Source organism: Scyliorhinus torazame, chromosome 1 (assembly GCF_047496885.1).
Source record: "Scyliorhinus torazame isolate Kashiwa2021f chromosome 1, sScyTor2.1, whole genome shotgun sequence".
NCBI lineage: Eukaryota > Metazoa > Chordata > Chondrichthyes > Carcharhiniformes > Scyliorhinidae > Scyliorhinus > Scyliorhinus torazame.
Genome location: NC_092707.1, coordinates 290090538 through 290117801, shown reverse-complemented (window position 1 = coordinate 290117801; position 27264 = coordinate 290090538). Strand labels below are relative to the sequence as shown.

At 46.3% G+C, this 27264-nt stretch overlaps 1 protein-coding gene across 1 annotated transcript in view; it reads left to right on the top strand.

Moving 5' to 3' along the window:
- The first annotated feature begins 703 nt into the window (after positions 1 to 703).
- commd1 (copper metabolism (Murr1) domain containing 1) overlaps positions 704 to 27264 on the top strand; it is a 174467-nt gene continuing 147906 nt past the window's right edge. Inside the window, exon 1 of the mRNA XM_072507345.1 lies at positions 704 to 911. Within this exon, the coding sequence (XP_072363446.1) occupies positions 741 to 911 (171 nt within the window). The 5' untranslated portion in view covers positions 704 to 740. The remainder of the gene's footprint in view (positions 912 to 27264) is intronic.

Genomic DNA, 27264 nt, shown 5'->3' with positions numbered 1-27264 from the left:
TGCTCTTGGCGGCTCATTCACTTTGGGCTGCGGCCTTAACGACCCATGAGCTCGGTCCAGTTCGTACCGAGAGGGGTTCTCACCCTCCCCCATCAGCTCCGCCAACCTTCTCAAATGTAATAAAAAAGGCTTCCACCTCCTTCTCGTCAAACCGTGGCAATGCTTGGACATATTTAAATAGATTCCCACCAAGCCTTCGCCTTTGACGCTCTTTCTCACTATCCTCATCACTATCATCCAACTGTACGTTTGTCTTTACAGCCCGGCCACGTAGAGCGGGCCCTGACCGGCGCCATGCCAACCACACCAGCGCCAATGGCTCTGTGGAGAATTACGTGCCGGTGTCGGGGCCGCGTGGCGTGATTTGCGCCAGTCGCGGGTATTCTCCGGCCCGGCCCCGGCTGAGAGAATCCTGCCCGAAAGTTTCAGCATTACTAAGGGAGGTCAACTAGTTCATATGCAAGAGGTTGGACCGAATTTATTTATATGTGATATTTTGTTAATTAAAAAATGTGATCCCTGAGTCACAAAAGAGAGTATCAGGAATAGGAACATGTTTTGGGAAATGTTTTGCCCAGTTTACTGTTCAATGAGTGTGCTGTTGGCAGCCGCTGGGCGTTGGGACAAGTCGCTGCAGTTCCAGATCTGAACCGGAGGGGGTGCTGCAGGCAGCTAGCCGCAGGACACGTGACCGGCAGGGGTGAAAGGTCGGCGGGTCAGTGCGGATCAGGCTCGGTGTCATGGCGGAGCAGTGTTCCAAGTCTCTCAATGGCCTGTTGGGCGGCTTGGCCCAGATCACATATTATCAGAGCCCGGGCATCACCGAACAAATGCTCAAGGAGCAGCTCTACCCTGACTTGCCGCAACAAGACTTTAAAATCCTGCTCGAGAAAATGGTCGGAATCCTGCGGGTAGGTGCAGCAGCGTCGCGAATCCCCCCTCCCCTCTGGGCTGCTAACCTGCCCCCCCCCCCCCCCCCCTCTTGGCTGCTACTCCCCACACCCACTCTCTGGGTTGGCATGCTGCCACCTCCCTACCATTGATAGGCAGGATGGGTTTGTGATTTCAGCAGGCTTAAAAGTGGATAAGTTCCCAGGTGCAGATGAGATCTATCCTAGGCCTCTATATCTCAATATGAGGCAATGGAGGAGTTTGCACGGGCTCTAATACTAACTTTCAAATCCTCTGAAGCGAGATGTGGTAGTCCTGGAAGGGTTGGTGTATCTGAGGCTGGATGAGGAGGATAGAGCAGGCATGGAGGAGGAGGAGCAGGAGGCGATTGGGAGGCTGCAGACGGGGAAGGTGGTGGGGCAGGATGGGTTCCCAGTTGAATTCTACAAGAAATTTAAAGATAGGTTGGCACCGCCGATGATAGGAATGTTTGAGGATGTGATAGGCAGGGGTATCTTGTCACAGACGATGAGACAGGCTTTGATTTTGTTGCTGCTAAAGAAGGATAAGAATCCAGTGGAGTGTGGGTCGTAGAGACCGATATCCCTACTGAATGTAGATGCCAAGATATTGGCAAGTAACCCTACTCAACCCGATCAAAAGCCCTCTCTGCATCCAGTGCCACCACCACCTCTGTCTCCTTCCCCATTGGAGACAGGATCACATTCAGCAAACTTCTCACATTCGGAAACATTGACACTGGCACCTAGGCCTCTATATGAGGCAAGGGAGGAGTTTGTACTAAGTTAGACTCACTGACCTGCAATTGCCTGCTTCCCTTCTTGAATAATGGTACCACTTTAGCTATCCTGCAGTCTGCTGGTACCTCGCCTCAGAAGATTTTAAAGTTATTATTTGAGCCCCAGCAAACTCCTCCCTTGCCTCATATAGAGATATAGAGGCTGAGGTGCCGGCGTCAAGGTTGGAGGGATGTCTTCCGAAGGAACTTGGGGAGTATCAGATTGGGTTTGGGAAGGGAAGGCAGCTGTTCTTGAATATGAGGAGGTTGCTGAATGTGATCCTGTCTCCAATAGGGAAGGAGACGGAAGTGGTGGTGGCACAGGATGCAGAGAGGGCTTTTGATCGGGTTGAGTGGGGTTACTTGATGGCGGTATTGGAAAGATTGAGAATTGGGCCGACGTTTGTGGCGTGGGTGCAGCTGTTGTATAAGGAGCCGATGGTGAGTGTTCACACTAACAGCATGAACTCTGGGTACTTTGCACTGCACCAGGGCACGAGATAGGGGTCCCTATGTTCCCACCTTGTTGTTTGCATTGGCTATAGAGCCCTTGGCCATCGCGCTAAGGAAGTTGGGGCTGTGAAAGGGGAGGGAGGCTGAGCATAGGGTGTCTATATATGCTGATGATCTGTTATTGTATATCCCGGAACAGAGCCAGGCGGTGGGGAGTATAATGGAGCTGCTCAAAGATTTGGGACGTACTCGGGGTATAAATTGGATTTAGGCAAGAGCGAGTATTTCATGGTGTGGTAAATAGCGAGGAGGAAAGCCAGATTACAGAGCAGTATAGGTTTCATAGATTATCATAGAATTTACAGTGCAGAAGGAGGCCATTCGGCCCATCGAGTCTGCACCGGCTCTTGGAAAGAGCACCCTACCCAAGGTCAATACCTCCACCCTATCCCCACAACCCAGCAACCCCACCCAACACGAAGGGCAATTTTGGACACTAAGGGCAATTTATCATGGCCAATCCAGCTAACCTGCACATCTTTGGACTGTGGGAGGAAACCGGAGCACCCGGAGGAAACCCACACACACACTGGGAGGACATGCAGACTCCGCACAGACAGTGACCCAAGCCGGAATCGAACCTGGGACCCTGGAGTTGTGAAGCAATTGTGCTATCCACAATGCTACCGTGCTGCCCAAGGTGGGTTGGTTAGATGGGCAGAACAATGGCAAATGGATTTAACCCTGAAAAGTGTGAGGTGATGCATTTTAGGAGCACTAACTAGGCAAGGGAATACACAATGAATGGTAGGATGCTCGGAAGTACAGAGTGATGTTGGGATGCATGTCCAAAGATCTCTGAAGGTAGCAGGACAGATAGATAAGGTGATTAAGAAGGTAAATGGGATACTTTCCTTTGTTAACCGAGGCATAGAATATAAGAGCAGGGAAGCTGTGATGGAGCTGTATAAAGCGCTCATTAGGCCACAGCTAGAGTACTGTGCAGTTCTGGTCTCCACACCAGGAAGGCTGTGATTGCACGAGAAAGGGTGCAGAGGAGATTCATTAGGATGTTGCCTGGGCTCGAGCGTTTCAGCTACGAGAAGAGTCTAGTTAGGCTAGGGTTGGTTTCCTCGGAATAGAGATTGCTGGGGGAGGGGGAGACTTGACTGAGATGAAAATTATGAGGTACAGAGAGCAGGTAGTAAGAAATCTTTCCCCTTAAATAAATAGGTGGCATAAATTTTAGGTGCGGAAAAGAAGATTTAGAGGGGATTTGAGGAAATGTTTTTTCCACCCAGGCGGTGGTGGGAAACTGGAACTCACTGCTTGAAAGGATGGTAGAGGTGGGAACATTCACAATATTTAAGAAACATTTGGATGAGCACTTGAAACCCATAGCAAATAAGGCTGCGGACCAAGTGCTGGAAAATGGGGTCAGAATAGATAGGTGCTTGATGGCAGGTGTAGACACAATGGGCCAAAGTACTGTAAAACTCTGACTCCACGTGGCAAAGATAGTTGAAATGATTCTTCCTGAATGTTTTTTCTCAAAGGGGAAATGTGCCCTTGCTCCTCCAACAAAACAAGTGAATAAATTCACATTTTGAGAGGCACTGGGGCTGTTCAGCGATGCAATTTGTGTTCCAGATGGCTTGTTGAAAGAAAAAGTATTAATTGCGGAGCTTTGTAAAATTTATGAACTTGCAAAGTGGACAGAATTGTTCAGTGGGAATTGCTCCTAATTTACCGATGGAAAGGATGTTGTACTTGGCAATGATTTGGCAGGTTTGAAATTTTTACCATCCTGAGAGTTTCGAGAGAGCCAGTTGAGGGGAGAGAAACACTGATTCTGCAGGAGGAATATCCTGGACAATTTGCCAATTGTACAGTAGCTAGAGCCTGAGTTCGTAAGGTTAGACAGGATAAAGTGCAAAAAGCATTAGCCTAGGACCAAGAAAAGTTAGTAACATAAATCCAAGAATGTCAAAACTTGCATGAAGAATTAGGCACTGCTCAGGAAAAACTAGTCCGTGTAGAGAACCAACTTTCACAAATGAAAGATCAGTTTGTGGACGAGTTTGTGAATAAAAAAAAAAAAAAAACGAGATCTGGTGAGAACACCAATTTCGGTCAAAGGAGGTAGAATTAAGGACTTGAAACATCTAAATGATAAACGTTGAAGAAAATTCAATAAAGGCAGATCTTTACTTAAAACTTTATGAATTTCGAGTGTCAGAGTATCGTGAAAAATGCTTTGAAGAGGGAAATAAATTGCTGATGAATAAAAAGAGTTGGTTCAATGCAGAATTAAGAAACAAAACTGATCAACTGCTGAAAGTTCATCATGAAAACAGCTATGACCTTGTCGATGCAATCTGGAGAACTTGATAGGTGAGATGTGTGGTATGGAAGGGCAAATCCAGACTTTCAAAGCATTTGAGGTGAATCTCAATAACAGATTGAGATTCTAACAAGTGAATTGGAAAAGTCGAATGAGAGTCAGTGGCCGTGAAAGAAAGATTCTGAAATGAACTGAATGCCACATGGGGTTTATAAATTTGTATAAGGGTTCCAAAGATGACTCTGATACAAAGCCAATTGAACTCGTACTGAGTAGTTGCTAAGACAGAGATAGATAGGTTCTTGATTTATAAAGGGATCAGGGATTATGGGGAGAGGAGAATGGGGATGGGAAACATATCAGCCATGATTGAATTGTGGAGCAGACTCGATAGTCCGAATGGCCTAATTCTGTTCCTATGTCTTATGGTTTTAAGCTGAACGAAAAGGTTAATAAGCTTGAAAAAAAATTGGAAAACGAGAGTAAACAAGCTCTTGGGTAAAATTGTGAAAGAAATGAAGATGAAAGTTGCTTTTTTTCCAGTTATCAACTCGAAGAATATGAACATGTGCAGAAGACCAGTATATCTCGTGGATAAACTGGGAAATGACTGAGTGTTGATCAAAACAATGGGAATTGAATGAAGAACGTGATGTTGACGCTGATTGTCAATCAGGCATACATGGTTTCTGTAGCAAACTTAAAAGGAGCCAGAGAAGGCATGTTAACAGGAGAAGAATAAGAAAAAAAAAAACATGTCCTTCTGCAGTTAAGTTGACATGTACTGGCTTTTGTTTTGTTAAATCTTTGTAACTTTGTAATACAATATGTGTAATTGTAGAGCAATAGAGCAAAATGAAGAGGTTATCTGTATAGTATTTAATAAGCTATTTGTTGAAGGTTATGATAGTTTCTTGGAAAGAAATTAGAAAGCCATTGTGAAGAAACCTTCACTGTAGTAAAGTTCTCCCTTCCAAGGGGGTAAATGTTATGAAAGTCAAACTTACCCGAAAGTTAGGAACCTCCAGTCCTGACAGGTCTTTGAGTTTTTGCGCATCTTTAGACCAGGAGTGAATAACACATGGGGAGATTGGTATTTGGCCCAGTATGCCTGTGCAAGAAAAAGAAACAACGCTAAAACCCGGGTCAGATATTTGGAAGTGGTGCACCACCGAGAAGAAGAGACCCAGGAAGGGACAGAGAAGGGAGCAGGAAGAGATTGTAAAGGGGAGAGCAATCCATGGCCATGGAAGAAGCATTACAAAATGAACCGAATGCCCATATGAAGTTGTTTAACTTGTATAAGGCTACTGAAGCCAAAGATCCCAAAGGGGAGGGAACAGGGAGAGGTTGTGATTGTTTGAAATTTGGCTTTTGCCCTTTAAACATTGTGAAATGAACTGAATGCTCATATGTATAAAGCTTCTGAAGACAAATATCCAAAAGGGTAGGGGACAGGGAGAGGTCTCGAAAGAAAAATCCCAGAGAGGGGGACAAGGGCAGGAAGAGGTCACCAGTCAGTTAAAAAGAGAGGAGCAGTGAAAAGAGGTTCCAAATCGGAAAAGGTCTGTGGATTGCAGACTTCACGTGAAGAACGGAAGTTGTGCTGGCAAGTTGGTGCATGGGTGCAGACTTGGGGACCAGGGGAACAGAATCATGGGAGATGCTGTTGAAACCCTGCAAGGTGGACCATTTTTGATGTCATCGGAGTTGGAATGACTTAGCGAATTCCAAGGCAAGATCTTTGAAGTGGATATTGGAATTCCTCACGAGCCTTGTTGACTCCCCGTGTTCCTGATGTCTGGGTTGAGAAATCCATGGACTCTATCTTGTCGCATTTGCCGTTTACTTGTGCTGTGTGGTATGTTCGACCACACTTGGCTTGTTAATTCACATGTACCTCACACTTGAATGTTAGAATCTAAGATAGTTATTATAAATTCTTTTATCTGTCTGACCTTGCATAATAAAGCTTATTTTTGTTTGTTCAAAACCTGTGGACCTTGTGGCCTTATTGAGCAAGTGTTCTTATCAGCCCTTAATAGGATCTTACCAACAGCTTGGGGGTCTGGTTTAAAACCATACCAAGTAAAATTGCAAACCAATCCACACCTTTCCAATAGGAAGAATTTGATTTGTTTGAAATTTGGCTTTTGTCCTCGAGTGCAAGACAAAAAGCTTCAACAACATTTCAACAATGTCTTTGTGGTGTTAAAATGTGAGGCATTCTGGACCGAGGAAGACCAGTCAGAATACCTTCTTATATGAAGCTCAATAATCTGGAGGAGCAAAGGGATTTGGGTGTCCCTGTACATAAATCACTAAAAGCTGTGTCCAGGTATAAAAAGTAATGCAATTTGGCCTTTGTTTCAAATGATTGGGATTCAAAAGTGAGATGATGATGATTTTGCAGTTGTACAAAGTCTTGTTTAGACTCTATCTTGTGTACTGTGTTCAGTTTAGGTACTGAAATGCAGGAACACGTCGCCTCCAAGATCAATGACAAGTGCAGGTTTGCAACATGATGCTAGGACTTGAAGGGCTTAATTGTCAGAACAGATTTCATAAATATGGCCTTTAGTTTGGGAACTTGAGAGGTGATGATTAAAAGTTTTAAATGATAAATGTATATGAGAGGGTATGTGGGGAGAAATTATTTTCTCTGCTTGGTGTATCAGATAAGGTGTCAATTAGTGAGGCCATTTTATTTAATTGTCTTATAAATTTAAAGTACCCAATTAATTTTTTCCAATGAAGGGGCAATTTAGCATGGCCAATCTACCTAGCCTGCACAACTTTTTGGTTGTGGGGGTGAGACCCACACGAACATGGGGAGAATGTGCAAACTACACATGGGCACTGACCCGTGGCTGAGGTTGAACCGGGGTCCTCGGTGCTGTGAGACAGCAGTGCTAACCATTGCGCCACCGTGCAAGGTGAGGTCATTTTAGGGTGAAATCAGGAACTACCTTTTCACACAAAGGGAAGTGGAAATCTGGATCTTATTCTGCAAAAGGCTGTGAATATTGGGCCTACATTTTGAAGACTGCAATTAATAGTGTTATTTTGAATGAAGGTATCGAAGGATTTGAACGAAAAGCAGAAAATGAAACTGAGAATGATTTGTTAAGTCTTTAATTCCAGAGTTTTTGTGGATTTTGCAAGGGCAAATCCAGATTTTAGCAGGTTTAACAAGAGATCCTCACCAAAGATGTACGGACATGCTGAAAACTGCTATGATCTGCTTTCATCTGTTTGAAGCATGGTGGCACAGTGGTTCGCACTGCTGCCTCACAGCGTCAGGGTCCTGGGTGTGATTCTGACCTTGAGTGACTGTCTGTGTGGAGTCTGCATGTTCTCCCCATGTCTGCATGAGATTCCTCCGGGTGCTCCGGTTTCCCCTCTCAGTCCAAATATGTACAGGTTAGGTGGATTGGTCATGCTAAATTGCCCCTTATGGTTCGGTTGCAGGAATAGGGATTGGGCCTGGGTATGGTGGTCTTTCGAAGGGTGGTGCAGGCACGATGGGCCAAATGGCATCCTTTTGCACTGTAGGGATTCCATGATTCATAGTAACATGAGCATGTGTACACAATCAAATCTGAAAGGTAAAGCAAAGTTGCCACAAAGAATTCAGTAAATTGTTTTTCGGAAACATTCTGAAGTGTAAGCTAACAGTTAGACATGTGGAATGTAAGTGATGACGGTTTTGAGAGGATTGATCCTTAGACAATTGAGTTTTTTCTGCACAGGTGCAGTGTATACAAGTGGATTAATTCTAATTTATTGCAGGCATGAAGAAACAAATAATTCTCTGCCGGATTTGTTAAGGGTCAAGATTTTAATTGTGATGGGGATAAATTTATCAAATTCAGGAAAAATGTATACACTCATAGTTATTTATCTCTGCAGCAGCACTTGATATTCATAAAACATTGTATTTAATCAGGTTTACATTCACAGCACTTATTTGGAATTTGGAATTTTTTCCAAATTTAAGGAATAGACTTTTCAAAAAAAATATTTTTATTCTCCTCCTTATTCACATTTTCATCAAATTTACACCCACCAACAAATAATCAACAATAACAAATACAATGACAATCTCCTGGCCAACATTTCCCTTCATTCCACCCACCCCCAAGCAGCCCCTGTTTTGTTATGCTCTTGACGTAGCATAAGCTGCTTCCTTGATGTGCACTCTGACAAAGGAAGGTTCAGACTTGGAGATAGCTTTAACACATTTATTACTGTTAACAATTGTCCTACTTGGATTTGACTCTACTGTTAATCCTGCTCTTGCTGCTCAGACTAACTAACCAGTCTGCTACAATCCACATGGTGGGTGTGATGTGTTTCAATCAGCCCTGTCTGTACTCACTAAGTGTCTCCACTGGAAAGAGAAAGATCATGTCACGCACACATTGTTGTTCACGTGAGCGTGGCAGACTGTCACAGTCTTCTTGCTGTTCACGTGAGTGTGGCAGACCTGCACCGTCTGCTGCTGGTTGCTCAGAGGAGGTTGCTAGACCCTCATGGTCTTGTTCATGCAAGGACTGCGCTCTGGAGTCTTGCGTTCCTTCCATCGTGGAGTCCGTCCACGAGCTCGCTGTGGAGCCTTGTGTCATTGGAGTCTTGCAGCGTTCCCTGTGTAGAATCGTGCATTGGTCTCGGCGTGGAGACTGTCATCACTTGTTCATGCAAGGACTGCGCTCTGGAGTCTTGCATTGCTTCTATTGTGGAGGCTGTCCACGCGCTCGCTGTGGAGGCTTGTCACTCGAGTCACTTCTGGTTCATGCAAGGAGTGCGCTCTGGAGTCTTGCGTTGCTTCTATCGTGGAGTCTGTACACGAGCTTGCTGTGGAGGCTTGCATCACCGGATTCACTCTCTGTGTGGAGACGTGCAGTTGTCTCGCTGGGAGTCTTTAATCGCTTTCTGTGTGGAGGCTGCGACCCTTCGTGGTGCGTGGACCACTCTGTGTGGCAGCAGCCGCTCTCTGTGGGCTTGTACTGCTCTCTGTCTCGGCGTCAGGCCGCAGCATAATCCTGCACTCACGAGTCAGAATGTCATATATGCTGGGCTGAAGATCCTCAAATCCGAAGAACACATCCGCGTCTGTCTGATTCGTCACTGTGCAATACATCTCGTCGCGGTTCGGATTTGGTAGTGGGGTCGCCATCTCCAATGATGAAATCATCGTCTGAGTCGTAGTCTTCTAGGACCATATCATCACGTTTTGTGTCGGAGCTGGCATTGGGCTCGTGATGTCCAAAGAAGAAATCAAGGTCTTGAGTCGTATTCTTCAAGGACTGTATCATCTCTTTGGGCAGTGCTAACTGCTTGTTGCAGGGTTCTGCGGAGGTTACTTTTAGTTACTGGTCGAAGTTCAGGCATTGTGCTGTTGTTCCAGGTGAAAGAATCTTGTTTTGAGGCTTTAAATATTTTTTTTCTTCTTTTGGGACATTTCCCCTTTAACTGGGCGTGGTCCAGGGCCTCTGACATTACGAAGCTTGTGACGTAGAGCGGAGGAAGCGATTGCGCATGCGCAGATCGCTGTTCCTTTACTTTGCGACCTCTCAACTGCGCATGTGTGGCATCTTTTCCAAGATGGCTGCCAATCAAAATTGTCGTTCGTTGCTCGCCTCCCTCGGCCTCGTGGTTAGTATTGGCGCCTCTTTTATCGTTTTCTGTCGTTTTTTTTGTGTTTTTCTCGCAGTATTGTTCGAACTTGTCCAGGACTGTCTGGAAGTCTCTCTTTTCTTGCCCTCTGGAGTACTTGAAGGTTTTGAAGATTTGTTCTGCATTTGCACCCGCAATTGTGAGCAGAAGCTCTGTCTTTTCAGCATTGGGGACGTCTTGTAGGTGCGGCTGCTACCAGGAATATCTCAAACCTTTGCCTTATTGCACGGCAGTTTGCACTGTGATTGCTGTGGCATCTGAGCCACTGTGGAACCGGAATCTCGATCATCTTGCCTGGGTACTGTTGCTGGTTGTCACTGTTTGCTGAGTTGTAACTCTCTGGATTTAAACAGATACTCACTGGTACCATGTTTTGTTATGTTCTTGATGTAGCATAAACTGCTTCCTTGATGTGCACTCTGACAAAGGAAGGTTCAGACCTGGAGATAGCTTTAACATGTTTATTAAACTATTAACAATTCTCCTACTTGGATTCGATGCTGCTGTTAATCCTTCAATAGCTACTCTGACTAACTAACCAGTCTGCTACAATCCACGTGGTGGGTGTGATGTGTTTCAATCAACCCTGTCTGTATTCACTAAGTGTGTCCACTGGAAAGAGAAAGATCGTGTGTGTGTGGGTGGTGTGTGTGTGTGGGTGGTGTGTGTGTGTGGGTGGTGTGTGTGTGTGGGTGGTGTGTGTGTGTGTGGGTGGTGTGTGTGTGTGTGGGTGGTGTGTGTGTGTGGGTGGTGTGTGTGTGTGGGTGGTGTGTGTGTGTGTGTGGGTGGTGTGTGTGTGTGTGTGGGTGGTGTGTGGGTGGTGGGTGGTGTGTGTGTGTGTGGGTGGTGTGTGTGGGTGGGGGTGGTGTGTGTGGTGTGTGTGTGGGTGGTGTGTGTGTGGGTGGTGTGTGTGTGGGTGGTGTGTGTGTGGGTGGTGTGTGTGTGGGTGGTGTGTGTGTGGGTGGTGTGTGTGTGGGTGGTGTGTGTGTGGGTGGTGTGTGTGTGGGTGGTGTGTGTGTGGGTGGTGTGTGTGTGTGGGTGGTGTGTGTGTGTGGGTGGTGTGTGTGTGTGGGTGGTGTGTGTGTGTGTGTGTGGGTGGTGTGTGTGTGTGTGTGTGGGTGGTGTGTGTGTGTGTGTGGGTGGTGTGTGTGTGTGTGTGCGTGGTGTGTGTGTGGGTGGTGTGTGTGTGTGGGTGGTGTGTGTGTGTGTGGGTGGTGTGTGTGTGTGTGGGTGGTGTGTGTGTGTGTGGGTGGTGTGTGTGTGTGTGGGTGGTGTGTGTGTGTGTGGGTGGTGTGTGTGTGTGTGGGTGGTGTGTGTGTGTGTGGGTGGTGTGTGTGTGTGTGGGTGGTGTGTGTGTGTGTGGGTGGTGTGTGTGTGTGTGGGTGGTGTGTGTGTGGGTGGTGTGTGTGTGGGTGGTGTGTGTGTGGGTGGTGTGTGTGTGGGTGGTGTGTGTGTGGGTGGTGTGTGTGTGGGTGGTGTGTGTGTGGGTGGTGTGTGTGTGGGTGGTGTGTGTGTGGGTGGTGTGTGTGTGGGTGGTGTGTGTGTGGGTGGTGTGTGTGTGGGTGGTGTGTGTGTGGGTGGTGTGTGTGTGGGTGGTGTGTGTGTGGGTGGTGTGTGTGTGGGTGGTGTGTGTGTGGGTGGTGTGTGTGTGGGTGGTGTGTGTGTGGGTGGTGTGTGTGTGGGTGGTGTGTGTGTGGGTGGTGTGTGTGTGGGTGGTGTGTGTGTGGGTGGTGTGTGTGTGGGTGGTGTGTGTGTGGGTGGTGTGTGTGTGGGTGGTGTGTGTGTGGGTGGTGTGTGTGTGGGTGGTGTGTGTGTGGGTGGTGTGTGTGTGGGTGGTGTGTGTGTGGGTGGTGTGTGTGTGGGTGGTGTGTGTGTGGGTGGTGTGTGTGTGGGTGGTGTGTGTGTGGGTGGTGTGTGTGTGGGTGGTGTGTGTGTGGGTGGTGTGTGTGTGGGTGGTGTGTGTGTGGGTGGTGTGTGTGTGGGGTGTGTGTGTGTGGTGTGTGTGTGTGTGGTGTGTGTGTGGGTGGTGTGTGTGTGGGTGGTGTGTGTGTGGGTGGTGTGTGTGTGGGTGGTGTGTGTGTGGGTGGTGTGTGTGTGGGTGGTGTGTGTGTGGGTGGTGTGTTCGCTGCAGAGCAAAATACACCAAATTCGTGTCCTCGCTGCAGAGCAAAATACACCAAATTCGTGTCCTCGCTGCAGAGCAAAATACACCAAATTCGTGTCCTCGCTGCAGAGCAAACTACACCAAATTCGTGTCCTCGCTGCAGAGCAAAATACACCAAATTCGTGTCCTCGCTGCAGAGCATAATACACCAAATTCGTGTCCTCGCTGCAGAGCAAAATACACCAAATTCATACTATTCGTGTGGAAACTCCCCCTCTGCTCCCTGTAAAGTAATCTTACCCACTCCACAAATCCCAGCACAATCCCAAACCGCTCCGAAACCGCCATCAAATATTCCCACTCTACCCGGTCAAACGCCTTCTCTGCGTCCAAAGCCACCACCATCTCTGTCTCCCTCCCCTCCGCTGGTGCCATAACCACATTCAATACCCTCCTAATGTTCGTAAAGATCTGCCTCCACTTCACAAACCCCGTTTGTCAACTTCGGGAGACACTCCTCCAACCTACCCGCCAATATCTTCGCCAAACCCTTTGCGTCCACATTCAAAAGTGATATGGGCTGAAATGACCTACATTCTGTCGGACCCTTATCCTTCTTGAGCAACAAGGAGATCGATGCCTGCCCCAAAGTCAGTGGCAACATCCCCTTCCCTATCGTCTCCTCAAACACCTGCACCATCAGCGGTGCCAACGTATCCCTAAATTTCTTGTAGTACTCCACTTTCTCGTAGAAACCCATCTGGCTCTGCTACCTTTTCCGACTGCATCCCATGCAGCATGGTGTGAATTGGCCACGCTAAATTTTCCCTTTAATTGGAAAAAAAACGAATTGGGGATGCTAAATTCATGTTTAAAAAAAGAAGGATATTTTGGCCTTGGAGGGAGTGCAACATCGGTTGGCTATGGGGTGATCTGATCGAACTATTCAAGACATTAGCAGGGAAAGCCAGGGGAGATTAAGATAAACTATTTCCACTGGTTGGAGATTCTAAAACAAGGGGACATAATTTAAAATTTAAGGCTAGAGCCGTTCAGGAGAGGTGTTGGGAAACACTTCCTCACTCAAAGGGTGGTAGGAACTCTCTTCCCACAAACAGCAATTGAAGCTATAACAGTTGTTAAATTAAATCTGAGATAGAGTTTTGTTAAGCAAAATATTGAGGGATATGGACCTAAAGCAGGTATATGGAGTTAAGTCACAGGTCAGCCACAAACTCATTAAATGGTGGGACAGCTCGAAGGGCTGAATATGGGCCTATTGCTGTTCCAATAGTTACTCATCTGGGAAACAATCAAAATCTAAGGCTCAGACATTATTCACGAACAGATGTTCTCTGGAAAATATTCCACAAGCAGCTCAGCCACAAAAATTGCAGTTAAAAGTACAGCTGACGGAAACTAATTTTGATATCTGGAGGTGCGGGACTTTTTGCGTAGATAAGTACCAACCTTCCCACTCCTGCCGCTAAGGGGGATTCAGGATAGGGTGATTTCTGGAGGATGGATAGGAGAAGGGAGCGTTTCTGACATTTATAAGGAGCTTATGGGATCAGAGGAGACTCCGACGAAGGAGCTGAAGCGAAAGTGGGAGGAGGAGCTGTGGGGAGAGAGAGTGGAGGGCCTTTGGGTGAACGTGTTGAGTAGAGTCAACACGACCGTGACGTGTGCCAGGCTCAGCCTGATTCAATTCAAGGTCGTGCACCGGGCTCACATGATAGTGGCCCGGATGAGCAGATTCTTTGGGGTGGAGGACAGATGCACAAAATGTGCGTGAGGACCGGCGAACCATGTCCACATGTTTTGGACATGTCCAAAGCTGAGGGGATTTTGGCAGGGGTTTGCGGACGTCATGTCCAAGGTATTAAATACGAGGGTGGCATTGAGTCCAGAGGTGCCGATTTTCGGGGTGTCGCAAGATTGGGAATCCAGGAGGAGAAAGAGGCAGACGTTCTGGCCTTTGCTTCCCTGGTAGCCCGGAGGCAGATATTACTAGCATGGAGAGACTCAAAGCCCCCAAAGTCAGACACCTGGCTGGCTTTCTCTGCCTGGAGAAAATTAAGTTCGCTATGAGAGGGTCATTGTTAGGGTTCGCCCGGAGGTGGCAACCATTCGTCGACTTCGCAGAGGATTAATCGTCAGCAAAAGAGGGGGGGGGGTTAGCGTAGATTAGGGTGTTAATTAATGGTGGGACCTGTGGGGGGAGGGAGGCGGTATTTGCACTGTTTATATATTTATGGTAAGAAGTCTTACAACACCAGGTTAAAGTCCAACAGGTTTGTTTCATCCATCCATCCATTCATTCAATTCAAGGTCGTGCACCGGGCTCACATGATAGTGGCCCGGATGAGCAGATTCTTTGGGGTGGAGGACAGATGCACAAAATGTGCGGGAGGACCGGCGAACCATGTCCACATGTTTTGGGCATGTAACCTGTTGGACTTTAACCTGGTGTTGTAAGACTTCTTACTGTGCTCACCCCAGTCCAACGCCGGCATCTCCACATCACATATATTTATGTACATTGTTTATATTGCTGCTGTTACAATGCCCAAAAAATACCTCCATAAAATGTTTTTTTAAAAAAAGTACAGCGACAAAACTCTGAGCATTTTAAAATTATTTTAATAATTTCAAACCTTCTTTCCAGAAGCTGTTTCTCAGCTTAGTGAAGAAGTATAAAGACTGGGGAAAACAACATAGAAAATTAAGTTGTTCCTTCTGTTGTTTTCTTGTATCCTTAATAGTTTCTCATATTGTTCTTGTGTCTCAGTGGTATGCTATTGGCCAGTTTGGTTGTGTCTAGCTGATATATGAAGTCAGTTTTGAGTAATCCAAATGCAAATTTGACAATATTTGCTGATATACAGACCAGTCAGACAGAAGCATACTTGTGAGATGAAATTAAATGAAAAATGAAATGAAATAAATCGCTTATTGTCACAAGTAGGCTTCAATGAAGTTACTGTGAAAAGCCCCTTGTCGTCACATTCCGGCGCCTTTTCGGGGAGGCTGGTACGGGAATCGAACCGTGCTGCTGGCCTGCCTTAGTCTGCTTTAAAAGCCAGCGATTTAGCCTAGTGTGCTAAACCAGCTAAACTTGTTGCTAAGTTTTAAATATCATAGAATGAAACAACACAGAAGGAGACCATTTGACCCATTGTGCCTGGGCTGGCTCTTTGATACATTAATTTTCTTAAGTTAAAGGAGGAGCTGTATAATATGTATGTTATTGGGGCCTCTGGTTTACAACAATAGGGATATCTTGATTGTGTTTTTATAAAAAAGGATTGTTAAATTTGTAATGAACCTGATTCCTTGACCATTTCTTGCTCTTCCTACTCCCTCCACCAAACAACTTCTTGTCTGTCCTCATCAACTCGGACCACGTTTTTGTCTGTCCTCGTCAAGTCGTTCTGCCTGAGATTCACTTTCTCAGCAGCAGAATGAGATTGAGAAGCAGCGGCGAGGCTGGTGGCAGATTGGCTTGCTGAGGAGAGTGTCTCATAGAACATAGAACATACAGTGCAGAAGGACGCTATTCGACCCATCGAGACTGCACCAACCCACTTAAGCCCTCACTTCCACCCTATCCCTGTAACCCTTAACCCCTCCCTATCCTTTTTGGTCGCTAAGGACAATTTATCATGGCCAATCCACCGAACCTACACGTCTTTGAACTGTGGGAGGAAACCGGAGCACCCGGAGGAAGCCCATGCAGACACGGGGAGAACGTGCAGACTCCGCACAGACCGTGACCCAGTGAGGAATCAAAACCTGGAACCCTGGCACTGTGAAGCCCCAGTGCTATCCACTTGTGCTACCGTGCTGCCCGGTTGCTGTAATTTCATGTGGTACTTTGTGTAATCTATCTTATTGCCACCAGAGGTTCTCTGTGTTTTGAAAATTGTGGCGCAGCATAAAAAACAGGGCTGGTCCATTGAAGCTTAACATTCATGAACATGATCTTATTACTGTATTGTAGAAATCCTAAATGTTTTGGCTGAGAATTTATTAAAACATAAAATATCTTTCTTGATTATTTTAGATTTACTTTTCATTCATTTTTGTAACTGCTGTAGTCCTATTTTATTTAGAACTTTGAAACAATAATCTAGGATGCCCATGATATTTTATATACTTAATGTAATTTAAAAAAAAAATTTAGTGTACCCAATTATTATTTTTTCCTAGTAAGGGGCAATTTAGCGTGGGGCAATTTAGTGTAGCCAATCCACCTAACCTGCACTGCACATCTTTGAGTTGTGGGGGCAAAACCCATGCAGACACGGGGAGAATGTGCAAACTTCACACGGACAGTGACCCAGAGCCGGGATTTGAACCCGGGTCCTCAGCGCCGTAGTCCCAATGCTAACCAGTGCACCACGTCCGCTCCTTTTAAGTATGTAAATTGCTTCCCTTTTCCAGATTTTCTAAAATCACGTCTAATTGCTCATCTTCCAAAAGTCATGGCAGTTGTCATTTTATTGTTTTCTGAAATCTTCAATCTTGGTGAGTCACGCACAGAATTCGGTTGGGTATGTTTGTCTCAGCTGCCTGTAAAAATATGTCGTGGGGCTTGTTAGGATCCCAAATGAGAACCCAATTTTTTTCAATTTGTAAGTCTGTGAGGAAATATTACTGCACCATTGGAATGGTCTCCCTGACCAACAGGTATCTTTTATGTCAAAACAAATTTTAATTTAATCACAATTTTAAAAAAAAAATTTAGACTACCCAATTCATTTTTTCCAATTGACGGGCAATTTAGTGTGGTCAGTCCACCTAGCTTGCACATTTTTGGTTGTGGGGGCGAAACCCACGCAAACAGGGGGCGAATATGCAAACTCTACAAAGACAGTGACCCAGAGGCGGGATCGAACCTGGGACCTCGGCGCCGTGAGGCTGCAGTGCTACTCACTGTGCCACCACGCTGCTACATTGTGACATTTCAAATACTCATCCCAGTACTTTTTAAAGATTGTGAGGTTTCTTGTCTCCACTGCCATCCCAGGCAGTGCATTTCAGATTCTCATCACCCTCTGGGTGAAAACATCTTTCCTCAAATCCCTTCTAAACATCCTGTCTTTCAGCTTAAAATTATGCCCCCTTGTTATTGACATTCAACGAAGCTGCTTTCTATCCACCCTGTCCATGAACCTCGTAATCTTACACACCTCAATTAGGACCCTTCTCATCCTGCTCCAAAGAAAACAACCCAAGCTTATCCAGCCTCTCTTCATAGCTAAAATGCTCCATCCCAGGTAACATCCCGGTCGAGGTCGGACACTCTTCGGAGGGTTGGTGCAGACTCCATGGGCTGAATGGCCTCGTTCTGCACTATAGTGATTCTACGAATCTCCTTTGCACCCCCTCTAGTTCAATCACATAATTCCTAAAGTGTGGTGACTGGAACTGTACACAGTACTCCAGCTGTGGCCGAACTGAAGTCCTGTACAGCTCCAACATAACCCTCCTCTTCTAATCTACACCATGACTGAGAAATGCAAGTATCCCGTATTCCACCTTAACTACCCTATTAACTGCTGCCTTCAGGGATCTGTGGACAAGCACCCCAAGATCTCTGTGTCCTAGTGTACTGCCATTCATAGAATAATAGAATTCCTACAGTGCATAAGGAGGTCATTCAGCACATCGAGTCTGCACCGACCCTCTGAAAGACGACACCGTATCCCCTAACCCCAGCTAACCTGGACGTCCCTGGGCACTTGAGGGGCAATCGAAACATGGCCAATCCACCCAACCTGAACACCTTTGGACTGTGGGAGGAATCTAGAGCACCTGGAGTAAACCCATGCATACACTGGGAGAATGTGCAAACTCCACACAGTCACCCAAGGCTGGAATTCAACCCTGATCCTTGACGCTGTGAGGCAGCAGTGTCAACCACTGTGCTATCGTTCATTGAGCACTCCCTTGTTTTGTTACTCCTTCAAAGCACATCATCTCACACTTCTCAGGGTTAAATTCCATCTGACCAATCTGTCCATATCTTCCTACAACCTACGACCTTTTTCACTGTCGACCAATCTTCATGTATTTTGCAAACTTACTTATCATCACTCCCCGTCCTGATACCCTCGCTGTGGTCAGAGAGGAATTCAAAATTTGACTCCAAGCCCCTGTAATTTCCTTTCTTGCCTCCCAAAGCAGCTTGGGATACAACTCCTCTGAACCTGGGGCTTTATCCACTTTTAAGCCTGCCAAAACCTCCAGTACCACCTCTCTCCCTATGTCAAACCACTCAAGAACCTCAGTCCCACTGTGTGAAATTTGCACCTACATCCTTCGGAGTGACAATAGATATGAAGCACTCGTTTAACACCCCACCAATGTCAGCCGACTCAACGCACAGATTACCCCCTTGCTCGTAATGTGCCCTACTCTTTCACTGGTTATCTTCTTCCCCATCATATACTTATGGAATATCATGGGATTTTCCCTAATCTTACCCATGAATGTTTTTCCTTGCGCCTTCTTTGCTTGCCTAATTGCTTTTTTGAGATGGTTTGTTCTGACGTTCGTTTCACTGTTATGGCTTTCTGAGCGGTCCTTTGGTCCATGTCCTGGACTCTGCCTGGATTCCCCTTTGGCATTTCCTTCGCGCCCCCCCCCCCCGCTCATTCCTGTCTACTTTCTGTGACCCTGGTCGTTCCTGAGTGTGTCCCACCTGCCCCCGTTCTATCTGTTGTTGGCTTTGAACAGGTCTTGGAATAAGCTGATGAGTCGCCCACGCTTTGTGAAAGCCTTCTTCCGACCCTCGGAGGGTGTATTTGATCATCTCCAGATGAAGAAATTACTTTGGGTCTGCCAGCCAGTCTGCAGCTGTGGGTGGTGCTGCTGATCACCAGCGGAGCACGATTCACTGGTAGGCGATTAGGAAAGCAAATGCAAGGGTGTTGGCCCTCTTCCCCAAATGAAGTTCTAGTTGGTCCGAAACCTCGGGAATGGCTCCAACCTCGCCCCCCACAACCTTGAAGAAGGCTGTCCAGAACCCGATAAGTCTGAGGCAGCCCAGATGATGTGGACATGGTTGGCCGGGTTTCCCTGGCACTGTTCACATCTGCCCTCCACCACTGGGAAGAACCTGCTCATTCTGGTTCTTGTCAGGTGTGCTCTATGCACCACTTTTAGCTGGATGAGGCTTAGTCTTGTGCAGGAGGAGGTGGATTTAGCCCTGTTCAGTGCTTCGCTCCAGAGTCCCCACCCTATTTCCATCCCAAATTCTTCCTCCCATTTAGACATAGACATAGAATAGCACAGTACAGACCCTTCGGCCCACGATGTTGTGCCGACCATTTATCCTAATCCCTTGTTGCGTCCAGTGGGAGCATGTCCTTTCTAAAAGTCGTCCATATATGTCCCCATAGTTTACTTTTTCCAGACTCTCCGCATCCAGTAACTCCTCCTCCACGGCAACATTTTTTTTTTTTCCATTTTCATTGTCTCTCTCGGGACCCTAGGGTACCTCGTCATCTCCTGACGGAAAGAGTTTTTGTCTATTTTTTGGAAAAAGGCCTTTGGGATGTAGATCAGTATGGATCTAAACAGGAAGAGGAACCTGGGCAGTACGGTCATCTTGATCACCTACATCCTTCCTGCCAGAGAAAGTGAATGTGTGTCCCATCTCTGGAGGTCGTTTTTAACTCTCCGCCAGACTGGTCAGATTCCACTTGTGGATCTGTGTCCAATTGTGGGCCATCTGGATCCCTTCATAGGCTATTTTAAATGGAAGACCTTTCAGCTTTGCCTATCCCCGTTCAGGTTCACTGGGAAAACCTCACTTTTGACCAGGTTGAGTTTGTAGCGCAAGAAAGCCCCAACCTCTTCCACAAGCTTTGTGATTTTGTTTATACTGTTTTGCAGGTCTGAGATGTAGAGGACCAGATCATCTGCACAGAGTGAGACTCTGTGCTCTCTGCCTCTTCTTTGGACACCCTTCCAACCTCGTCTCGCAGGGTGATCGCCTGGGGTTCAATTGCTTGGGCGAATAGGAGCGGGGACAGCAAGCATCCCTGCTTGGTGCCTCTGTGCAACTGGAAGTATTCAGAGCTGGTGGTGTTGGTCCGAACGCTCACCTTGGGGGCGTTGTACAGGAGTTTCGCCCATGAATTCCAATTAAGGGGCAATTTAGCGTTGCCAATCCACCTATCCTGCTTATCTTTTTTGTTGTGGGGGTGAAACCCACGCAAACACGGCAAGAATGGCAAACTCTACACGGACTGTGACCTGGGGCCGGGATTGAACCCGGATCCTCAGCGCCCTCAAGTGCTTTGTTTTTTTAAATATAAATTTCGAGTACCTAATTCAGTTTTTCCAATTAAGGGACCAATTCACCTACCCTGTACATCTTTGGGGTGTGGGGGCGAAACCCACGCAAATACAGGGAGAATGTGCAAACTCCACACCCAGAGCCGGGATCGAACCTGGGACCATGGCGCCGTGAGGTAGCAATGCTAACCACTGGGCCACCGTGCTGCTCCTCAAGTCCTTTGTTGACCTTTTTGGTTTGGCTATCAGTCTGCCTCTGCTGTCCTTCACCTGGGCTATCTCCCTCATGGCTGCCTGCTTTCTCAGCTGGTGAGCCAGCAGGCAGCTAGCCTTCTCTCCGTGTTCATAAAAGGTACTACTGGCGGAGTTGGTGGACAGTAGGTTAAAGTCCATTTGTAGCTTTTCCCCCTCCGTCAGACGCTCTAGACTTGGGGCCTTGGAGTACCGTCTGCCGACCTCCAGGATGGAGTCAATCAGTTGCTGCCTCGCCGCCCTCTCTACAATGTCTCTGAGCCTTGTACGCTATAATTTCTAACCTAATCACCACCTTCAGTGGAAGGTGAGACTTCCCCGCTCCAGGTGTTCATAATGTACTCGCCTATGGCCTGTAATGTTTTCTGGCAGAAGATCTTGTCGGCCAAGAGAGTGGTCTCCAACCTCCACGTGGGATGTTGGGCACGGCCCATTTCCAGCACCACTTGATTTGGAGCCTGGCCGAAGATTACAATCGTGGAGTATTCCGCCCTGACTATTTCTGGAAGCACCTATTTCCCCACTACAATAATAATCTTTTATTAGTGTCACAAGTAGGCTTACATTAACACTGCAATGAAGTTACTGTGAAAATCCCCTAGTCGCCACATTCCGTCTGTTCGGGTACACGGAGGGAGATTTCCGAATGTTCATTTCACCTAACTGGCATGTCTTTCGGGACTTGTGGGAGGAAACCAGACACCTGGAGGAAACATGAGAAGTCGATGCAGGTGTAGGCATTATGTACTGGTGAGAAGAACGGAAATTCCTTCTCACCTGGATGCAGGAGCTGCCATGGGTCCACTGCCCCCATCTTGCCCCATGATCATTCCCAGTTCCCTAGCATGGCTGTCATTTTTCCTCTTCTGGGTTTGATCTGTCCGTCAATGGGTCCTGTACACAGTGAAAGTTCCATTCTCTCCCTCCCTCTCCCTCCCCCCTTGTCGCGCGTCCCGAAGAGTGGTACATTGGCGAGACCATGCAGACGCTGCGACAACGAATGAACGGACATAGTGCGACAATCACCAGGCAGGAATATTCCCTTCCAGCCGGGGAACACTTCAGCAGTCAAGAGCATTCAGCCTCTGATCTCCGGGTAAGCGTTCTCCAAGGCGGCCTTCAGGACTCGCGACAACGCAGAATCGCCGAGCAGAAACTTATAGCCAAGTTCCGCACACATGAGTGCGGCCTCAACCGGGACCTGGGATTCATGTCGCATTACATTCATCCCCCACCATCTGGCCTGCGAAATCCTACCAACTGTCCTGGCTTGGCACAATTCACACCTCTTTAACCTGGGGTTACTCCATCTCTGGATCTGTAAAGATTTAATCACCTGCTAATGCTCGTAGTCCAAGCATTGTCTGGCATCTTTGAATCTGTCTATATATATGTTTCTGGAACATACCTCTTCATTCACCTGAGGAAGGAGCAGTACTCCGAAAGCTGGTGACATCGAAACAAACCCGTTGGACTTTAACCTGGTGTTGTCAGACTTCTTACTGTGCTCTTACTTGTCAGTATGGCTAGCCCTCGTCCTGTAGCAAGAATGGTAGGTCTGTCCCACCCAGCCCTTCCTTACCCTCAGTTGGTCCTTCTCCCTCAGGTGCGTCTCTTGGAGGAAGATTATGCCTTCTCAGATGGCGAAGACTCTGGATCTTTTCACCACTGGGCCGTTAAGTCCCCTGACGTTCCATGTGACTATCCTCGTGGGGGATTTCTTTCTCCCCCCCCCCCCCCCCCCCCACCCCCCCCCCCCCCCGCCCTTCCTGCGGGATCAGCCATACCTACCTGGTTGATGCACCCCTGCATGTCAAATTTGACAAAGTTGCACAGCATCTGGGCCACATAGTCAGTCAGGTCTCTGCCCCCGATCCCCTCTGGCAGGCCCACTCTTCGAATATTCTGCTTTCGTGACCAGTTCTCCTGATATTCGACCTTCCCTTTCAGGCTCCCATGGGTCACCACCAACCTTTTTAATGTCGCTCTGGTTGGTTGATGCCTTTTCGAGCTCCTGGATTGTCCTTTCCTGAGCCTCCAGCTTCTTTCCTCTCTTGGTGGTGGCTGGGGACCCCTCGCCTTGTGGGTCCGCCGACTCGCTCCCTCGCACCCCCTGCCCCTTTCCACCGCTTCTGGCTTCCCTGCTGCCTCTTGAGCGACTGCTTGCTGGCATATTGCTCCTCTACTCTTCCTTTTCTTTTTTTCTAATATAAATTTAGAGTATCCAATTCCTTTTTTAGATTTAGGGGGCAATTTAGTATGGCCAATCCACCTTTTCTGCACATCTTTGGGTTGTGGGGTGAGACCCACGCAAACACAGGGAGAATGTGCAAACTCCATACGGACAGTGACCCAGAGCCGGGATTGAACCTGGGACCTCGGTGCCGTGAGGGAGCAGTGCTATCCACTGCGCCACCATGCTGCCTTCTCTTCCTTTTCTATTTAGGAATAGAATAAGTCTGAATTTTCGTGCTGAATTTGGCCAAAAGTACCTATTTTACTGTATTCTGGAGGAGGATCAGTTGATGTGTGACTGCTCAGCACATCCCTGTCACTGGAAGTCTCCCCCCTCACTTTCTATACTCCATGAGGGCCTCTGTAGATTTGCTCCCTCTGTATTTGTTAAAAGCTGTTAAAAAACCCCAATAAGAGCACTTGGGGGGGGGGGGGGGAAACTTCGACGTGTTGGCAGCTTGGGTACGTGTGTTGGTGTTGTTATTGCTTTGGTTATTATTGATGATTTGATATTCGGTAAAGTTTTGACATTAGGTACAAAAATTCCAATAGTATTTTTTAAAGCCTCTGTTTTTCTTCCTATGCAGTCCTGAATATTCCTGGACATCCAGGCTTCTCTGGACTTGTCCCCCCTACATTTCTTTGCCAAGTTAAATTTCCAATGAACTCAATGTCCTTGGGCATTATTTCTAAATAAACTTTAAAAAGAAAATAACTTTCATTCTTTAACGGTGAGATTGCTTACAATGCCCTCAGAGGATGTAAAAAAATCTCTCATTGTGCCCATGTTTGAAATGTTGCTTGTGCGGTGTTTGCTGATAAAATAAAGTGTGACTTAATCAATTAACAACTAATAATGAATGATGTTACAAGCATGTGAGAAGGGGTGAACTGGCTCTCCCCTATTCAACCTCCTCGGTTAGTCACGGCACAGGCTTAAATTTCTATTTCAGGAGGATATGCCCTTTTCCAAATCCAAATCTATTTAATTATTTAAGCTGTGAGCAATTCTACGATTCACTAGGAGGTGTATGTCTTCCATTGTGTCATGTGCAAACAGGAATTGTTTCTTCAAGCAGCAGTGTTGGATGAAGCAGGATTTAAAAAAATTAGTCCAAAAGATAGAAGGGGAATGTGAGGGGAAATACCATTCCTAAATGTTCTTTTCTCTAGTTTGTGTGGTGTGGTTCACGTATGAATTCCAATAAATGATTGCACTGGCTGCTTACCACATCCTGTGTTATGAACTTAACAACAACAGCTGTGCCTTGTGGTCAAAGTCGAAATGAAGAAAGTGGAACATATTCTCATAATTGCTCAATTTGAGCAACTTTTTCAACCGTTTTCTCCCCAGCTATTGCTGTGCTTTTGTTGAATCATATTCAGGGTAATGAATTTAACACATTGGGTGGGAGTCTCCGGCTGCATTCCCCGAGGTCAATGGATTTTTCCATTGTCGCCGTCTCGCCACCGGCATTCTTGCAGCGGGCGGGGCGGAAGAATCCAGCCTATTATTAATCCAGAACAAAATTATTCTTATGACTAATTCTAGAAATCTATCATACATCTGGATTAGCTACCATATTGTTGTAATTTCTCTATTGAGTGGGTATAGATTGATTTCTGTGTGTAGGATGTTGAATGCAGGAGTGAAGATTGAGCTTCACCCAATATTATTTACATTTGTATGTTGTGTGGATGTTGATAAATTTGAGTATCTTTCTTAACATTCGACCCTTGAGCGTTTGCCTGTATTGCTACAATCAATGACAATTCTTTGGCTCCAGTACTTCATCCTGCTCGACACCTCCAGATGCTCTCTCCAAACAAAAACAGCTGCTAGCATTTATATAACATCTGTAACATAGAACATCCCAAAGCACTTCAGAAAGATTTGATCAAATACAGTACGCCAAATTGAAGGAGCGATTAAGAGGGTGATCAAAAGGCTGGTCTGAGAGTTGGGGGTGAAGGAGAGTCTTGAAAAAGAGTGGGAAATAGAGAGGTGAGGTGGGTACAGGATTTCCCAAGTATGGGGGCTACAGAGCGGGGTTAGGAAAAAATTGTTCATGCAGAAGGCTGTGGGGGCATTGCCAGAAGGAACCACTTGTAGTGTATGAAGGAGTGGAAAATACACAATAAATGGAGTCAGCAGAATGAAGCATTTGAGGTGGGGTGGAAAGCTGCAGGAGGTTACAGAGAAATGGGGATGAAGGGACTCCAACATGAAGATTTGAATTTTAGTGACAAACGTACTGGGCTACAAAGAAATATGTTCCGTTACTTACAAAATGGAACTATGTAGCTTTCTTTTGCAATGTAATTATTACATACTTTTATAAACATGGTGACTAATTTGATTGAAGAAGCTGCAAATGATTTAGTTCAGTTGCAAGTGACTAATGCAAATATTTTTATATTTGCTACTTGCACATAGCTACTTGCAAATTAATTTCAATGAACATTGTTATGACTGTTTTTTGAAAATTACTTTATCTCTGCTGAGGCAGAGGCAGCATGAGGAAAAATGTTTTCAGACAATGAATAACTAGGATCTGGAATGCATTGCCTGATGGGGTGGTGCTTACATATTCAGTATTAATCTTCCAAAGGTAACTGAATACATTCTTGAAGGAGAAAACAATTGCAGCAATATTGAGGGAGGGGGAGGGGGGGGGGGGGGGGGGGGAGAAACTAATTTGATTGATTTTTGTAAGAGTTGGCACAGACTTGATGGACAATATTGCCTCCTTCTGTGCGATACTTTAAAAAAAAATTATTAAGGCATTTATAATTAGACATCAAATAAAACTACAACCAAGTTAAAAAAGATAACCAACTGATATTAAACAGGAGAACACAGCGTAACTCAATAAATAGTCAACAACTGCTACCCGCCAGTCTATATAATGTGAAGTAGAAATTTAAAAATTTGCGTTAGGAGGGCAGTGCCCAGAATAGCCAGCGCCGCCCCGGCCTGGCCCCGGCCATCTCCGCCCGGGAACTCTGATTGTGGTATTAATTCTATTTTCCTGAGGGCAGCATGGTGGCGCAAGTGGTTAGCACGGTTGCCTCACGGCGCCGAGGTCCCAGGTTCAATCCCGGCTCTGGGTCACTGTCCGTGTGGAGTTTGCACATTCTCCCTGTGTTTGCGTGGGTCTCACCCCCACAACCCAAAGATGTGCAGGATAGGTGGATTGGCTATACTATTGTGTGATTCCATGAGAAACTAATGACAATTATTTTCCAAAATCCCCAGAGTAGAAATTAGCCAGAAGATTTTTAATAGATTTCTTTGGCATGTAGTTGCCTGACAGAAGTGATGGCACAAAGGAGCTATTTTCATCCTTGGGTCAGATTTAGATACATTTCCAATTCTGTACTCCTTGATATTTTTCCTTTCCAAACACTTGAGTATCACATCCATTCTAATAATATGATAATTTCTGCTTTATAGCCATTCAGTAAAGAATCCCATGTTTTAATAAACTTCTGTGGAAAAATAACTATCACTGCCTCTGACCTCCTCCAGTCCAACAATTCTCCAAACTCCTTCAATTCTGGCCTTGCCTTCCGCTGCATCAACCCGAAGTGATCGAATTCCCATTCCTAAATCTCTACCTGTTGTGTGTTTCGATGTCAAATATCTTTTGATAATCTAGTGAAGCACCGGGCGGGGCGGGGGGGGGGGTTTGCTGCCTTAAATGTGCTATGTTAATGCAAGTTATTGTCGTAAAACAAAGTCTGTTGAAGACCTGTTCACTTCATCCTTTAAAATGTGTCTCCATCAAAATGTTCCCAAAGCACAACTTGGAACTGAGCCTAGAAATGAAAGTTGATTTGAAAGAAGATTTATCACCTCTCCAAATACTCGGGGCTGTGTAATATATGAGAATAAGCCAATGAGCGCTGCAAATGGTGAAAAGTTATAAACAGTAGAGAGCCAAAGAGAATGGGGACGCAGGTGCATAGACCACTAAAATGTCATTGTCATGATATTCAAACACACATCACAACACACACATCATGATAGATAGACCAACAGACCAATTAGCACACACAACACGACAGCCAATCACAGACAAGAGCAGACACAGTATAAGACAAGAAACACGACACCTGCTGGCCAGTCCATCTGGAGACGGGACAAGGCCAGGACCTCATTAACAAGACACTTAGACAGTCACCACGTGCTGA